This window comes from Amblyomma americanum, chromosome 9 (assembly GCF_052857255.1).
Source record: "Amblyomma americanum isolate KBUSLIRL-KWMA chromosome 9, ASM5285725v1, whole genome shotgun sequence".
NCBI lineage: Eukaryota > Metazoa > Arthropoda > Arachnida > Ixodida > Ixodidae > Amblyomma > Amblyomma americanum.
The window spans coordinates 93,748,829-93,766,877 of record NC_135505.1 but is presented as its reverse complement, the minus strand read 5'-3'; the positions used below and the strand labels follow the sequence as shown (position 1 = coordinate 93,766,877).

Here is an 18,049-nt window from a genome sequence, read left to right as displayed (position 1 = left end):
CGCACGCACTTTCAGATCCACCTGAGGGCACTAAATCTATGCAATGAAGTTTACTTATAAGTTTCTTTGCGTCCGCTCCCGTGTTTATTTCGTTGTTGACGAAAAGAAAAACTTTTTTTCAACGTAGAGGGGTGGAATAGCATGCATAATTACGACAGGAAAAGCACATCATCCTCTCTGCCTTATTGCGCATTTGTAATTTGAAATCTCGGATTACAAAAGTGGGTGCTCATTGTAGTTAACGCCATACATTACTCCGACTGCCGTCCAGATTCCGTAGGCATTGTTAAAAGATACAAGCAAGCGTATCAAATTCTATAAAATGAACTACTTTGAAACTTTTTTGCAGTTTAGAATTCCTACTTTCTTTTTTAAGCGAGGAGGGTGGCAGTTAACGAAATTCTTGTAAATTCCTTAACTTGAAAACATATTCCGGCTTTGCACGTAGTTAGTATTGTTCATTAAGCCCATGGCTAGTTACTGCATCATGGTTTATGTGAAATCACTCAAAATGCTACACGTTTCAAGCCCTCAAGTGGCCTCGAGTTGTCCCCGTACAACAAAATTTATTCCTGCTCCTGTTCATTTCAAGCCATTCAATCTAGCATAGGCTCAAGCTCAAAACATTCCTCGGACCTTACTGAAATAAGGCAATGGATAACTTAAACATTCAATAATAACCGATCTGTCTGTCTCATACAGAAATTCAAAAACCAGTGAAAAAACATACGCGTTATATGATTTCTATCAGGCGTGGCTGAGAGCTGCTTTTGCTCAATCACTTCGTTAAAAAAGCAAAAATTTATTGCGACTTTTTGAATGGTTTCTTAATGGACATTTTTGAACAAAGTTTTCCATTCGTAAATGTACTGTGTCCATCGAGAGCACTCAACTACTCATTCAAATGGCTTTCTTTCTACTGCCAGCCCTGCCTGAGGTTGTGCAAACGAGTGCTTCAAAATCTATACCTTAGCCAAGCAGCCACAAAATTTGGTCCCCTTACTAACGCCCATGTGGTGTATGATACTGCCGGAAGGTACTTTAAAAAAAGACTTTTTTTTTTTGCAGTGTTCGGGTTCAAGCGTATAAGAAGCGACTGCATGGTGCAAATAGCTAGTGCTTTACTTTTTATGAGGGCATGAGCAACTAGCATTTGGCGCGAATGGCTTAATTGTTTCTCTTCAACGGAGTTAGTAACCTGCTGCACTGCGCATGGCATGGTGAAGTTGAAAAGCTAATTGCGGAGTGCTCTGCATTCTTCGGCACAAGGACGAAACCCTGTGTTTTGTACTGAGCTTGTACACTTGATATGGTGATATTTTATTTGTAAATCTGTGAAAGATATGCGCGAAACGAAGACATGATGTTGATAATGGATATCACTGAGTACCCATCACACGTCATATAACCGCAGAGCCGTGTAGAAGCAGAAGCCACAGTTTTCTCCTCAGAAAACATCCTCCGCTGTAAATCGAGATGCAGTGGATGACAGTCGAAAAAATAAAACAGTGCGTCTAAGTTCTGGCTAGCAGTCTGTGTGGTCAAGATGAAATTCTAAAAAGAATCGCTGAAAGTGCAAACAATGCGGGCCCTTCTGTTATATGAGCATGCCCCGTGTCTAAATTCGATATTTCGAAAAACAAAACACAGGTGGCGGTACATTTCAAATTGACCTGAAAAACGCCATCAATGCTACATTTAACATGTGCTCCTAGTATGAAATAAAAATATGAATACAGAAATGCTTTTCTTAAATGTTTAACCTTAAGATCACAAATTAGCGTGAATGCCATCACCAGATTGAGCCTTTACATGGCGTCAGGGTGATGACGACGAAGCTTTTTCGGGGTTCCTTGCAACGTCTAGATGAAGCATGTATGCAGCTTTCAAAGGGTTTAGAAAGAACAGATTTATTACTCCATGTGCTTAGAGACAGGGAGCTCATATGTTAGCCTTAAGAAATAACATCTGCGTGCCTGCCCAGAGCTATTCTCAATTGCAGCAGGTGCGAAACACACAAACACTCGCGTTTGGTCTCTCATAACGACTTAGATGCCGGTGAGCTCGTTTTCTTGTTTTAGCGTGCTGTAGGTCTTGACTTTTGTCATTTTTACAAGAGGAAAAGTCGGATTAAACATGGTAAGAAAATCTCGCCCCGTATGCCTTTCCGTAAAGCTGTCCCGTGCCCAGTTTCGTGCATTTTCGCAGTGGATGTCACTCCGGCTTTATAGTTTGGAACGTTAGTGTGCTGAAAACAAAGAAGAAAAGCCATTAATCTTATGGTAGACATTTTTAATTATGCGTGATCTACTTATCCGAAATTTTACGCCTGGTGACATGAGAAACTTTAGATTCATTGCCGTATTTCTTCCTCAGAAACTATATTTATTATTTATTAGCCCAAAATCTGTCACAATATTCAGGACACTGAAAGAATCGAGATTTTCACCGCATGCTTGGCACTCTTAATTTATTTCTCTTATTTTGTTACTATTTCCCTCCAGCAGCACTCCAATAAATCAAGCCCTGGTGCGCACGAATCCAAAGTTAGCCTTACAAGTATCTCTCCATTCGTTTCTCAAGAACACTCACTTATCTAATATTCTAAATCGGCACTCAGAATCCAGGAACATGGTATAATACCAAATTATCTAGACACATCAGTTTTCGTGGGAGCTTTTATGCAGCAGAAAAGTTAGGTTTCAGAATCTTACCAAATAGTTTATGCCCCGCCTAAGGACCGGATAATTTGTCTCTTGTCCGACAGTTCAGAAACCACAGCGCGTTTTGTTCAAATAATAATTAAGATGAATTCAAACCCCATCCAAGGTGTCGTGTATTAGCGAATTCAAATGATCCGGTAAAACATGATTGCTGCCGTAGCTACTGGCAATAATAGTCGACATGCAGCCAGATACAGCAATTGTTAGTGGCCTTGTTTTTCAGCGCAAATCATTGTGTTCACGGAGCCCTTTAAAAACATTATCGTGGTTTAAAGTGGCTCTAGTTCTGAGATGATAAGAAAACTGCCTTGCAGAACTAGCCCATAGCCTAATCTTCTGACAGAAGGCGGTGGTAAGCAGGCAAGAAAGCACGCCGAGGAATGCTTTCGCAAAAGACTTTATTACAGTCAAGTAGTTCTCACACGAAATTAAGAGTGCGCGCGGCTATCATTGGAGGTTATAGCGATGCCTATTTTCGGCAGTCGTCGGGATGTGAGTTGCTTAAGATAAGGTCACAGTTATGGGCACCTGTTGGATTGGGTCGGGGCCACAATATTCGCCCAATGCATGTTTTGGACCTTCCTTGTAAACAATATACAGATTAATCAGATTAATGCGTTTTTCGGCGCAAGATGTTCCGCTCAGAATCGGTGGTCAACTCTTCCGCCAGCACGGTTGATTCGTTTTACGGATCTTGAACTTTGTAAATAGCCCGAGTATATGGACTGCAAGAAAACTGACAGTGCGGTCAGCTTCTATTGCACAAGCATTTTGGGGTCTATTTAGTCTAATTTCTCGCCAACACTTTCTTTCAGTGAAATATATAAGTTCTTTGCCGACAGCCTAAACTATAAGCTTCAAACTGTCATTCGAAAACTTCAGCGTGAATTCATGATGTAAGCGCGAATATTGAGATACCTTTTAGCAGTCGTTTAACACAGTTAAATTAAAAGATGGAGCTCACAATTTTTTTATGTTTTTGTTATCGGAACATTTCAGAGGAAAAATGTAGAATTTTCATTGACATGATAAACTGAAAAAAAAGGCATGTAAATAAATTTCAAAACTAACTAATAGCTGCTATGAGCTGGTTCAAAATGCGTAGATACTATCATATTTGTTCTCAATTAACCAAATGCACACCGATCATATACCAGATAGTTCTATTCACTTCGAATGTAGATTTCGAGCGAGAACACTCTTACAGGCTAGTTAGTACTTCTTTGCCGAATTTCCAGCGCAAAAAGGCCACTTTGTTTCTTTTGTCCTTGTCTTTTAGCGCAACAAACTCGGTAAACAGATTAAAATCCTGCAAGATAATATGTTAATAATTAAGAATTACTGGATTCCATCTGGCGAGCGCACCAAATAATCATACCTCACTGTATTTTTCAACTCTACTGCATTCTTGGTTTTTTCGAGGCGAAAGCACCACATGATTCCTTGGTTACACAATGTTCTTGATTGCGGAATTGCTGCTGGTATCTACTGTATCCCCTGTGCCGAACCATTGACTCTAGGACCATCCTCTTGAGACCAACAGCAATAAAATAAGCTATTAATAACTTGTATTCTTTTCTCCGCAGTTGACCGTGCGCCACGACAGAGGTACGGCAGCGGCAGACAGGCGGCACCCACTCCTCAGCCTCTCACAGCGGCTGTTCTTGTTCAGATCGGTTGTTCTTATTTGCCTGTTTGCAATGTTGATTTACGCCGTTTCTTTATTCGCCAGTTGGCATCCGTCGCCGAAAGTGAACACGGAACCAACCACGAACGACAGCGACGAAGATTCAGCTCACGATGCGGTCACGCACAGAATGACGGTCATTTCTTATGTCGCCCTGTAATGAGACATTCATCCTGCGCGTTGACAATCGACTGTCCCACGCTACGCGTGTGCAGCTACGAACCCTATTACATTTGCTGGGGCTTCGACACTAGGCAACGGCACTTCTCGGGTTCTTGTTTTCCACGGCATTAAATGTGCAGTTCACTGAGTGCGCTTCACACCCACACCAATGCACCTTTGTTGCTTCAACGATTAATAAAGCTCGCCTAAAAACACCTAATGGGCAGTTCTTCTTATTTCGAAACATGGCACAAGCAAAACAATACAATCAACGTCTACACGAACCTCGACAATGAAGTCCTTTATCTGTATAGTTTTTAGGGCTTTTATATTTATCAAGATAAATCTGTATATATCAAAAAAAATTGTTTGCTTCAGATGTATGCACAATTCTGAAATGCTTAGATTGGCAGAACGCTGTTTAGCAAGCATTCATTTAGTCCCGGGCACCCGATTTTTTTAATGCAAGAATCTTAACGGAATCAGTAGTTCGCACTGAAGAACGAGCAATTTATTAAGCAAAATGCTTGTCAAGCCTTTACACATTAAATGGACCATCATGACAAACTGAAATTTGCCTTAATCAATAGAGTATTGCGTTGTAATAACCAGAAAGGCTATATTCACTGTACACGTGTTTCTTATAAGTAAGAAAATATAAAAAAGAAAATGCAGTATATTGCGTGGAATAGCGCAGCCGGACGAAAGACAGACAAACAGAAACAACACAGACGAGTGCAGACTGGTAACAACGTTTTTTTTTTTTAAGCCACATAATTATAGCAACAATCAACAAGACCCAACAACTCCCGTGCTCAAGATCAGTGTACAATCCTAAGAAAACCACAGATCTTCTGTGTCCCACGGATATTCAGATCATGTACGGGCTCTTATAGCCGTATACAGGGCATTCCAGACGAATTTGCCGTAACCGAAGTTCAGAGCTTTGGCGGCAAGCACGATATTTAAATAACTTCTGGTGGGTGGCGTGCGAACAATCTAGAAATGAACATCAGAAAACCAGGGTCTACAAGCAACGGTTTGCAACCTCATAGTAGGCGATGGTTATAGTGAGCTTCCATGCTTCCACACGTTCCAAGGCAGGAGGGGACTGAGAAGCAAGCTGGAAGAGCACAGCGTCTGGGCGACGCAAATCTGCCACCGCATCTGCGTAAGACACTGTAACAAGCACCGAGTTGCCTCCATGAGCCTGCTCTTTCACCAGTGAAAATGCTGAGTGCGTGAAGGAGCATTTCCAGGAATGTCAACGATGAGCTTCGGCCGAGGTTCCTAGAGGAGACCGTCAACGCCTTAGGAATGTCACCGGGAGGACCGAAACGGGGTAAGGACTTTTGTGCTGTTGTCGATTATTTTGGTAATAACGATTTGCGGCTCGTATTATCAGATAATTAAGGAAACTTTGGGATGATTCCCGAGCTGACGTTCAATAAAAATGGTTCGGCAGCTGCCAGGAAGCGTTTTATGCGCGTCACTGTTGATCATCAGGATGTGAAAAAGCGCGCAGTTTTACTGCCAAATGTATGAAATCTCGGGTCGTTAGCCCCCTCATTTCTAAAAATAGAAATAACGGAATTAGATTTGTTCTTTTCTGCGAAGACACACAAAGTGGATTTCCTTTTTATAGCTGTCATTTCTGAAGCTGGCACCTGGCAGTATATGGTCTCAGGACACCTGCAGAGGAACCTTTCAACTTTGATTGTTGAACATCCTTTTCTGGTGAAGAGTGGAGATATGCCGGTCTAGTTTTTGAGGCAATAAAGTCAACGGAGGTGTTCCTGTTCCAGCATTGATATACAAGGCCTGTATTATTCTCTACCCCGCAAAGGTGTGTTTAAAGCTGTGTGCAATTGCATGGATGAAAGGAATGATGAAGCGAGGTTTGTGGGTCAGCGCAGTGCTTTTCTTGAGCTTCTCTCTTTTAATTTGGAAGCAACATACGTAAGCTAGCGAAGTGACGTCGATGTACACAAGAGGGGATATATATATACATATATATATATATATATATATATATATATATATATATATATATATATATATATATATATATATATATATATATATATATGATTAGAAATTTCACATAATTTGCGAAATTTTGAGGTACTTGGCATGAAGAAACCCGCGCATGGTTTCACAAAGGTGTCCGCGGTCACCGCAGTTACATGAGCGTGACAGGTGGCGTCACTGTCACGTATGTATTTGGCTCGCGAATTGGAGAAAGATATCATCGCACTGAAGCAATGAGACTAATCACTCCTGTACGCTGGGAAGATGGCACACACTGCCTCTCAAGGCAGTACGAGAAGCGCCGAGGCAGCAGCCATGCAAACCTCTGGTAAGTTTCCGTTGGCAATACCTTCTACAAATGATGCCCAGGTCAGGAAACCCAGACCTCCTTTAACCTCATCTCCGCAGAAGGAATGGCATATAAACCCACGTTAGTCACGCTCTGTATGAAAAGTTTCGTAGCAACTTTCTGTTCAAATGGGCTATTTTTTACTGCACTAGCCTATATACTGGTGCTGCAGGTGCAGCACCAAGTTGCAGCACGTGGTGGTAATCAGGGTGCAGCGGGCGGTAACCAAGGTGCGGTGGGTGGTAACCAGGCGAGTACCTGGGGCGCTAATTAGGCGGCATCGCCCCCAGGCGCATCGAGCTAAGCGGAGTGAGTAGGAAAGGTTAAGAGGAGAACGTGATTCGAATTATGCTTGCACGATAGCTAAACGGAATAAGACGTTGGGGTAGTAATTAGGTGGAAGCCTGGTACCACCTAGTAGGTCGTAGCTCCAAACGGCAATTGACATCATGCTAGCGCACATATCAACATTTGGCTTAATTACCCAAATGGACTGAATTTTTCTTTCAGTTTTATAGCTTATAAGGAAAGAAATCAAAAATACAAATAATCTTCCTACTCCCCAAAATTACTTCCCAGTAGCCAGGGGCAGCACTATTTTCTCAGTTCTGAATCTATTTTTATTTCACGAAGATCGGCCCGCTTAGCATTTTTAAAGCTAGGTCATGCAGAATTCAAAATGCCTCAAACAATTCATAGAATTTACGTCTTTTGCTGCGTACAGATTCATCAGTGTTTTCTCTGTGACAATATGCAGAGTTGTACTGTGTAAATAAATTGTTTTCATCCTTAATCTATTCTCTCTTAATAAAAGCAATATTCAGCTCACTTAAAACCTCTTGCCAACTCGTGCTATAGAAAGTACTGCTCTTGTCTTCACTGGAAAGCCACTGCATGCACAGTTATTTAATACCGCCAGCACATACAGCAAAAAAAGCTCGAATCCAATAGAAGAACGAACTGAATTTTTCAGTTTTCGTTCCAAATCAAGTGACACGACCACTAGATTTACCGGAAATGTAACACAGGAACAAATATAACAAGATGAAAGGTGGTTCATGCTGTTGACTGTTGCAGCTGTTATCTATACAGAATTTACAGCATTTAAGGTCTTAATAATAGATGAAAACGGGACGGCCCATCTGTTGCGTTCTTCGGCCTATGCGCATGTAGCGACCACAAAACTCGTGATTTCGGCATGATGCCGACGTTCTTTCAAAATATTCTGCAGCCTATGTCTTATACGACGTGTATTAGTGAGATTGGTTTCCCACAAACAACCTCCAAAAGACATCAGCTGCTCTTTGCATACTTTCATTATTCTTAGTTTGAACAAGAGATGTTTATAGAGATCTTGCATGTCAGAAAAAAAGCTGTATGCCCATAAATGTTTACGTGTTTCTGAAAGCAGGCATTCGCTTAGTGTTAGGTGCTAATACGCAGTCAAGCCCACTGAATGCCTTGCGCCAGAAGAATGGGAGCCCCCTGTTTCTGGTCAATCCCACCTTATATAATTTCTTCTTGGCAAATTATCTATTCTTTCTTGGTCCTGCTTCACCCCGCACAGGTAGACTTCAGCATATATTGCGTGCAATATTTAAGTTTCTTAAGAAATTTTCATGTACAAGGTTGGCGGCGTAAACATTATACCTAAGATTGAAGGAGAAGTGATGCGTATGAAAATCTGTGCTTCCTTGTTTCTTTAAGGAGTAACACGTGAACGCATCGGCTTTCAGTTAACGAATGGACAGCTCTCCATTAATTCCAAAGGTGAGTTTACATCAACATTGTTTCCAACAAATATATGATTCTCCTGAAGCTCAGGGCTGCATTTTGTTTATGAGCACTTTTTTATCCATGTAGGATATATTTCTCCATTTTGTTATGATTAAGGCATGAATTTATGAGCCCAACAAGCAAACACTTCCTCTAATGCCAGCAGCGATGTCTAATGAGAGAAGTAAGAGGAAGGCAGGTGAACAAATTAAAAAAAAAATTATGAGAGAATAAAGGCCATGGTTGCAGTTTTCCTTTATACTGAGGTTTTTACTGCCTCTCATTGAATTCACAAGTTCATGTGTAGTTCAACACGTATTTACATGCTTACCGTGGAAAAAGGATACTTTTCTAGCGCAAAAGAACTAAGAAAGCACGAGGACAGAACACAATGTCCTCGTCCTTTCTTAGTGGTTTCACGCTAAAAGTATTCTTTCTCTACGATGAACCCACTCGCCCATCAGAACTTTTTACTGAATTGCATTCTTACGGTGTCTTAAACCACTGCTGGATACGCAGAACTAAAACTCCATTGAAATTTCAGGCATGTTACGCTTGAAAATTCTACGACAGATGTCTGAATGCAAAAAAAAAGCATCATTGAGCGCTAACATTCTAAACGATAACACATACTAGCGGATAGGCAGGTAAAGCGATGTTTTCAGCTTTCTCAGTGACCCTGCGAATGTGCTTACTTATTTCTTATGTAAGAGGAGGTAGTAAATTGCTCATTTAAAATTTTGTGCCAGCCTGCTCGTATTAATAATGTCTAATGCAGCGCATTTGACGATTTTTTTTTGATCAACTGGTGTAAAGCATGTCAGATCTAGCACTTGATGTTAGCCGCGTATTGTAAGTGGTTTTATCAACACGCCCTTCAACACAGAGTGCGGTCTAGCCGGACCTACTGCGAGAATTGTCAACGGGCTTCTGGCTCAGCGAAACCAACTTCCTTGGATGGTAAGCAGGTTTCAGTCTGTACACAGACCATGCTCAGTTATATTAACTGTTTTCATTGTTTTCTTTTCTTTGTTTTTTCGGAGAAATACACAACTAGAGCTTAAATAAGACTTCTTGAGCACCAAAAAAACATGCAAATAATAATTTCGGTGAGGATTGAGGCGAAAACAGTGAAGAATCGCGCTAAACAGAAGACTGGTAACTCAGTTTTATTAGTGGATCTTTAACTTTTAGCGAAGTGGAAATTATTCTTATAAGTGGAAATTTGTTTATGGTAGTATAATAAACATATCAGTTTTAATAATTAAAACCAGGTTATCAGTGCTGGGGCTGTGGCGCCACAAATATTGAGCCTTCTGACGGGTCACACTGGAACCATGTAACTGTAGAACGCACGCGGCCACCGAGACACACCATTCACTGGCGTGCATGTCACGTGACCTTTCCTCTTCTACCAGTGCCGCGCGGCTCCCTGCTCCAGCTGCCGCGCCCTGGTGGAGTAGAGGTCACATAGGAAATGCGCCGTGCAATTACCCGTCCCAGGGTGCTGCTACATGCGCACAACAGCCGAACGGTTTTTGTTCGGCCCATCGCCATGGACAACACGATCAGCGCCGCAGCGCCGTGAATAATCGCGTTTACGTAATTCTGGAAACTTATTTGGCTCTTACAACGATGAAACTCAAAACATTACTACATCCTGCGGCTAACTGTAATATCTGCAAGTTAGCTGTTAAAATTTAGTTACCCAGCTTGTTAACATGAATCTCCTTTTTTCCGACGTCCACCGTCACTGATATTACAGTGCACCAAAAACCATTTCTTTTTTATGCCTAACACGAAAGAAATTTTAAATAATATTGGCGACTTAGCTGAAGCACTTTCTATGCCAGCAGAAATATAGCCTCTTGCGAATTCGCGAGAAACAAGCCGTAAAGAACTTCGGAGAGAATTTGAGAACACTTACTTTCATTGAATGCGAAATCATTGTTTTTATTTTTCTCTCTTTATATTTTTATTTTTATCTAGTATTATTATATTTTCTTTATTTCTAATGGCACACCTGCTCATCAGCATGCAGTCAATGCCACGTATAAACTAGGCTCAGACTCTTTCGCGAAAAAGGAATGCTGGTTTGGAGCCTACGGGTTGCGTGCTCGCTTCTCAATCTGAAAATTATGGCTTCAATTGTCCCAACATATGAAGGAATTTATTTTTCTTTGATACCATGGTGACGTTATCCGGTGTTTTTCGTGACCACTTTGGCAGTCAACAGCGACAACGTCGTGTTTCGTTGACGATGAGCGATATAATGCTTTTGCAATAAAATGTTCCCCTGACCAAAGCGCTGTCAGTAATATTCTTAAACTGAAATACTTATCACAACCTTTGGTAGCCCGCTTCGCCGGCTCACTGCTCTTTCATTTATATGGGACTCTAAATGGAGTACTTATCTCTAGAAAACAACACTACAAGGCGCAGTTAATAACCCATGTTAACCAATTAGTGCAGCAACAGTCCAGGACCGATTCAAGAACAACTTGTATTCTATATCGACTTCAAGGGTGCACTAGGTGAGGACGAAATGGATTCAAAGCCACCAATCCTGTTCGAACATTACTACGCAATACACACAAATGAAACAAATAATTTGAATAGCAGCAAAATGCAGCCCGATTTTTTTAACCATTAACGTACCTATTTCGATCATCCCTAGAATTTTACTTTTCATCGTAAAGATATGTGTGTTTTAAATTTCATTTTAAATTTCAGATCTTTCTGGCGATAAAGATTCATGGCGAATACACTACCTGCTCTGGAACTATTTTGACGGAGAAAAATATCTTAACAGCTGCGCACTGCATTAAGCAGTAAGTAAGGTTTTTTCTTGCCTCTTTCACATGTTTTAGGTGCACTTTTATTTCTACGGTATTGTCATTGCACTCACAGAGAGACTTACGGCTTTCCCCACCTTTATACAAGGAGATCAGTTGCATCATCATAAAATCGGCGTTCTCATTCAAGCCGGTCATTTACGCATAATGTGAATAATTGAAACGGCAATCATTAAAAATAGAAGCATAATACCTTGGCGATTAAAGTGAGAAACACCTTCAGACCACTCTATGACTTCAGACCAACTCGCTTAGATTAATGTTTCGGTATAGTTCAGGTGCGAACAGGTGAGTAGTACGTAGAGTAGAAAGTATGCGTAAACTACGATACGACATCAACGTATTCACTACCGTCTCCACCCTCTAGGGATGATAAAATATTTTTTCGCACTAGGCTGTACCTGAAACCTGCACGTGAAACGAATAGATAAATCTCATATCAATAAGCAAATCACTCAGCTCAGGGTATCCAACGGAAGGAAGTAAAATATTTAGAGATTCAAACATGCTCTAAGGAACGTAAGTAGCTAAACGGCTCTCAAGGCAAAACAAGGAATATATACAAAAATCAGATGTATGCGCTAATAGACAAGAAGAGCAATCTCAATGGGATAAGATTGTTAAAGTACCTTAAATGTTCTACATAAATCTGTACAGAAGCCTGTGTAATCAGGACGTTATTGAGAATTTCAGTAGAGCGAGAGCAGCAAGTGGAGATCCCGCCAGTAACGATAGAAGAAGTAAAGAAACCCTTAGGAGCGCTGCAAACGAGTGACAGCAACTTGTGAACAACAACCAGTGTTTGCCAGCGACGCCGACGTTATTAGTATTCATGTAGTCCCAGGGGCCGTATTCTATCAGACGACTTCCGCTGTCCATTTCGCATCCATTTGGTCATCTGTCACTGGTAACTCAGATATACCCGCGGCTTTCAGGGGTATATAGAAAGCGACCCGAGCAATGTGTGGTTGGCAAACCAGACCTCTCCACTTGGTGTCATTAGAGAGTTTTAGTTTCACGTACGTACAGAGTTCACGTACGCAAACGTGAGAAGTCTACGTAGCATACGCGCATGTAGTTTCAAACCCTTTTAGCTGCACGTACGCGACAGACGCCGCGCGTTCTTCTACTGACAGATGAAGACACTGCTGTAGTCACTCTAAGACAAGACGAGTCAAAGCCAAGCCAGTCGAACAGCGTCGGAGCGCTGCTTCGTCAGGCTTAACAGCTGGGAAATCGCCCTTATATCTGAAAAACAAAAGGTATTTGTCGCTTGAAACTTTATGCGAGGGTTAAAATGGGCAAATCGATGGCAAATACAGCACTTTATAACACGATATCGCGTCGAGGGATTAGCGACGAAGCTGTTATCGCTGTGAAGCGGGCGGGCAGGGCGCTGCCATGTTTGTCAACGCTACGTACGCAAGCAACGCAGAGATCGTAACGTAATAATTCGAATCTCACGTACGTCCGTAAGTCTCACGCAAACCCTTTGCGTTCTGCGCATGCGCACTGGTCACCCGTAAGAGCTCTACTTACGTGAAGCCTCTACGTACGTGAAACTAAAACTCTCTATTGGCTGCGATATTGAACCAGCGGTGATGTCCGGTTGCCAACTGCCCAATGGCCGGGTCACTTCTAAGGGACGCTTGAAAGCCGCGGGTATATCTGTGTTACCAGTGACAGAAGAACAAATGGACCCGAAATGAACAACAGAAAATGGACAGCTTATAGAATACGGCCCCGGGATGACCGGTCGACCGTGACGTCAAGGTACACGTCAACATTGGTGCCAACCGAGACCAAACTGCCGGTACAAAATCGGTTGTAATGAATTAATAGCGTTTTTCACTGGTGCTTTAAGCTCATTTTCATAATACGCCTGTAGGACTCTTGCACGGCAAAAAAAAAACGGGCATTCAAAATCTTTGTGTCTGCAATCATTTAATTATTGCAATATCTACTATCTGTTTGTGTTCCAAATAGGTTGCCCGCTAACATATCCTTCGCTGTCTGTGGATTCTGTTTGGCTTGACTTTACCGATACCTGCTTCTCATCAAGACCACAAGTGTTAGCTCACCAGCAGCTCCCAGCATGATCGACATAAACTGCATAGTCTGGTGTGATTCAGTTTTTCTCGTTAAGTTTAAGCCGAAATACTGAACTTAAGTGTGACCGTCCTGTAAGGTTCATTGCCCTCCAAGTGAGCACTGTAATTCTTTGTCCAGGAATGACACCTACCCTACTAGGATTGTGGCCTTCTACAACAGCACGGACAAACTAGATGGTGCCTCTTGGAGGGTGGACCGTATGAAGGTTCACCCAGACTTCAACGAAAAGACATTTGTCAATGATCTCGCTATTCTTAGGGTAAGGTGTTCTGATTTGTGGAGGGATTCTGATATGTGGAGGGGAGTGTCATCGGTTCAAGATTGCTGTTCTTCTTTGTGGCATGCAATGAATATATCGCAACAAATAGGTGATACACTTCTGTCTAGGTATGACTACTTACTCTATCAGAGCTATTGTACACAATTGTTGACAGATATACTGTCAGAAAATTTCTGAGAGAGGAGTTTCTCAAAATAACTGGAGAGCATATATGATTTTTGCGCCACAGAATGTGAATATTTAGCATGGGTTATTGAGAGCGATGGTCCGGAATATCACACCATTATTTTTATCGCTACCATTAAATGAAGAGGAGTTCGCGTTGCTACTGTGATAACAGTAGAGGAAATCCGTTTTTGTGGCAGCTAGAAGCAGTTACTAAATGATCGTAAAGCATGGAATTGTCATGCTAAAGTGCACGGTGAGAAGGAAGATAAAAGCGCGTTTAGCCTCGCTCCCATTTTCACTCACTCATCTCAGAGTGTTCGAATCACCAAATCTTCATTCTTTAAAAAAAAGCCTTTTGACCACCTGCGACTCACCGCCTGTATCTTGGCCAATCCCTCACAGAGAGTACGCTCCAGTGTCTTCTTGAGGACAACAACAACAACTGCTCCATGTGAACTTGCCTTTCCCCCCGCTACTTTACCAATTACTTGTGCAAGAGTCTTCGTCACCGGTGCTTCCCACGTCCCAATAAACCATACTTCACTGCTATCGAACTAATAACGTCGCCAGACGCGCCGACGACCAGCAAAGCAAACCCATGAGCCAAGCACGCAAGCATATCCTTTCGCACGCCTACTATGTTTAACTATATTAAAACCATAAAAGTTTTGAATGTTCAAAGCCATGAGCTGTGTGTTTGCAACCAAGGAAACTAGAAGTAGTTGACCCGAATTCCTGGTACTGATCTGGTGTAAGTTAGCCGTTTAAGCAGAGATGAGTGAATGAGTAAACATTTAACAGCACGGAGTAAATAAGAGAGTTACAGGTTAGCTCTTTATTCGAGGATTCAATGGGGGTTGGCTACCTTCTCCACCCGATACTTGTTGTTGGACTAGTTAGTTGGCATCTATGCTACCAGCCCACTAAGTATGCTACCAGCCCACCAGTACGGCGGGACGAGGCTGACTAGTTTTGCTGGCTTGGGAGCGCGGAGGACATAACTGAAAATCTTCTGAAAAGAAAGCGCAGCAGAATGAATTAATGTCACTAACAGTATTCATGACATCCGAGTTCTAGACTGCCAACGATTTTCCTTGCAGGTTGAACGGAATTTCGTATTCACAAAAAATACCCGACCGATCTGCGTCTCCCTAGACCCTGTCGACATCCTCCAGAAGCATGTTCGTGTAGCTGGATGGGGCCGCCTAAAACACTGTGAGCACCTTTGGCAGTAAAATCTTTCTCAGAAAGTCACGGTCATATCATTTATCAATTTCTCAGGATTAAATGAGAGTTGTCGTGCAAGCAGTAAGATATGCATAAATGTTGAGTCCAAAGAAAAAGAGAAGGTACATGGAGACGAAACAGTGGTGCTAACGAGGCTCATCAGAAGATGGCTGCTTTATGAATTAAAAAAAAGACAATGACAAGATATAGTGCAATATTACTACAAAAAGCATGAAGATCGCACTCAAAGAGGTCTGTGCACATAGACATGTAACATGTAAGCGGTGTACGTATCATGTCAGCTTCATATATGGCTGGAGGGGACATTCAGGACTCACATGGGCCATGAGAAGAGCTTTCAATATTTTAGCGGCAATAAAACTTCTGGTGTTCTGATGACATAGGTCACAGTAGAATATTTCAGTTGTGAATAAAAAGAGGAAACTCAGCCTTGAACGTAGGCCAAAATTTGGGAAAGAAAAACTATAACTGATGAAGTGTACTGGTCACTGGCCATGGTCAGTAAAGATGGAAATACGTTTCGAGAGCACTACGGCTCCTCTGTTCATTGTTTAGTGAACAAGATAGGGAACAAGAGAGATAGTACGACAGTGATAGGAAGATAGCGAACAAGAGCGCCGTCGTGATCCCGGAACGTCTTTCCATCTTTATTGATCTTGCCTAGTGACCAGTACACCTCCTCCCCATGATTCCTGACCAGACTGCATGACGTCACACCATCGACTACATCAAAAACTATAAATTCTTCTAAGCTGCAGAAATATCAGCCAATAAAGCCTATGATAAGCTATGGTAATTAAGCTTTGATGACATGTTGTACTTTTACGATTACTTATTAGAGGTCATTGTTTTTATCTATGCCTTGCAGAAATCGTGGGTCGGCTAGAAACTGCAAAACGCATTGGATTGGTGCGCGAGAATCATTTCTAGAGCCAGTTTATTTAGAGAGAGCAAAATCATAGAATTTTCGAAATATCTCCCATCTACAGCACAAGCAAATAAAACATTTTGTTTATAGTTTCAGCTCTGGTTAATTTTTACCCTTGGATCATCAACTATGTTACAACATTGTGCGGCGTTACCAGCTACCAACATACTAATACTTCTTTCCCAGTGGGTCCGTCCCAGCGGCTGCTGTACTTTACGAGTCTGCGCGTCATGCCCGACAGCGTGTGCATGCGGAAGTTTGGGGTCCACGGCTTCAACAAGACGCTGCAGTTCTGTGCGTACGGAGACACGACAGACGCTTGCGAGGTGAGGTCTCCTCCATCATTTGCAGGGGATCGAAACAAGAATACAAAATGAGAGGCCAGCATATATGCATTTCTTTATTAATATGCATTGCTCTTGCTACTTCACCATTCTACTTATTAATATGAAACGTGTTACACTTTATCTTGAAGCAATCAATTCGTTCCATATTCTAGCACTCACTAATAAAACAGTTCCTTCCGTATGTTTTATTTCTTCGTTTCTCCCGCTAGTTTTCGCCAGTTATCTTCAGACAAGAGAGCCTAAACTTTAAAGACGCCTTTTTCGCGCTTATCACACTATGTCTGTTATTGTGTTAACAGGTTGTAGTGTGAAAGACTATGGAAATAATCCCCTGACAGCATCACCTATATCTAGACGCCGAGACTGTACCACACTTTATCATTATTTGTTTTACTATCATGCTTTACAGCCAGCATTATCAGACGAAATCTGCTAGAGCTAACGCAAAATACAGCTTGCTAGCACATGTTCAGGCCCGCCGAAGAAAACATGTAGCGCGTCACCGGAGGCCTATGCTTTTGATAGAGCTAAGGGCGCAAAACATGCTATTATTCTTGTCCTCCGTACCAAATATACCTTTACTTCACCTACTTTGATGCTGAGAGCTGCTTTCAGTTTTTCGTCTTAAAAGTGTTAAATTCCACCCCTATCGCACAGGCCCAAAGAACCTACTGGGAGTCGCTGAAGTCGAAATGCCAAGATAGAAAGTATTCGTTCACAATATTGCTGGCATCAGGCCGGAGGTGTGACCTTTTTCGTGCACATACCGCATGCCACACCCTGCGTTCCTCCCTTTTGCTTACTGTGCCCTCATCCCATTCACTCCAAAAATGGCCCAATAACGACCGCGGTTTTCAGGGAGATTCCGGAGGACCGGCCATAGCGCGAGCGGACAACAAGCGCTTCCTGCAAGTGGGCATTGTCTCGTACGGAACCGGTTGCGCGGACAAGGACATTCCGGGAGTGTACACGCGGTTGGACGCTTTCGTACCCTGGATACTGGAGAACGTACTCTACGGAACCTGGCTCATCTTGTACCCAACTGGAGAGTTCAAGTGACAAACTCCTAATGGAATAAACGACAGCTGCGTAATAAACCAGTTTCCTCGAAATCCGGGTAAACGGGTCTCAGAAAACACCTGCACTCACCAAATAGATATCAATGTTATCCACGTGTTCTAGGAATTATGCTGCAATCTTGACTTTATATATTGATTATAAAACATTTTATTCGCCGGAAAGAGCTTGGTAAGAGGTTGCGTTAAGTGGTCGAGAGAACAAAGCCCTCGACGACTTTGTCAGCCCAATCCACTGCCAGAACTTGCGTTCTGGGGCCGGAGCTAGCCAGCACGGCCTCCCACCGCTCGAGAGAAGGAGCGGTAA

The 18,049-nt window shown here is 42.2% G+C and overlaps 1 protein-coding gene across 1 annotated transcript; it reads left to right on the top strand.

Annotated features, from left to right (window-relative positions):
* The first annotated feature begins 8,306 nt into the window (after window positions 1-8,306).
* Window positions 8,307-17,778, top strand: LOC144105102 (venom protease-like). The gene is made up of 8 exons (XM_077638287.1): window positions 8,307-8,519; window positions 8,660-8,722; window positions 9,615-9,688; window positions 11,462-11,559; window positions 13,813-13,954; window positions 15,244-15,358; window positions 16,506-16,645; window positions 17,525-17,778. The coding sequence occupies exons 1-8, from the start codon at window positions 8,330-8,332 to the stop codon at window positions 17,723-17,725; spliced, it is 1,023 nt and encodes a 340-aa protein (XP_077494413.1). The 5' UTR covers window positions 8,307-8,329; the 3' UTR covers window positions 17,726-17,778.
* The last annotated feature ends 271 nt before the right edge of the window (window positions 17,779-18,049 follow it).

What these genes read in the sequence shown, in the direction of transcription:
- LOC144105102 (XM_077638287.1), top strand. Translation starts at nt 8,330, where the DNA reads ATGCCCATAAATGTTTACGTGTTTCTGAAAGCAGGCATTCGCTTAGTG. An exon ending in TCCTGCTTCACCCCGCACAG is followed by an intron (nt 8,520 to 8,659) that starts GTAGACTTCAGC and finishes TGTTTCTTTAAG; the next exon opens with GAGTAACACGTGAACGCATC. An exon ending in GCTGCGCACTGCATTAAGCA is followed by an intron (nt 11,560 to 13,812) that starts GTAAGTAAGGTT and finishes TTCTTTGTCCAG; the next exon opens with GAATGACACCTACCCTACTA.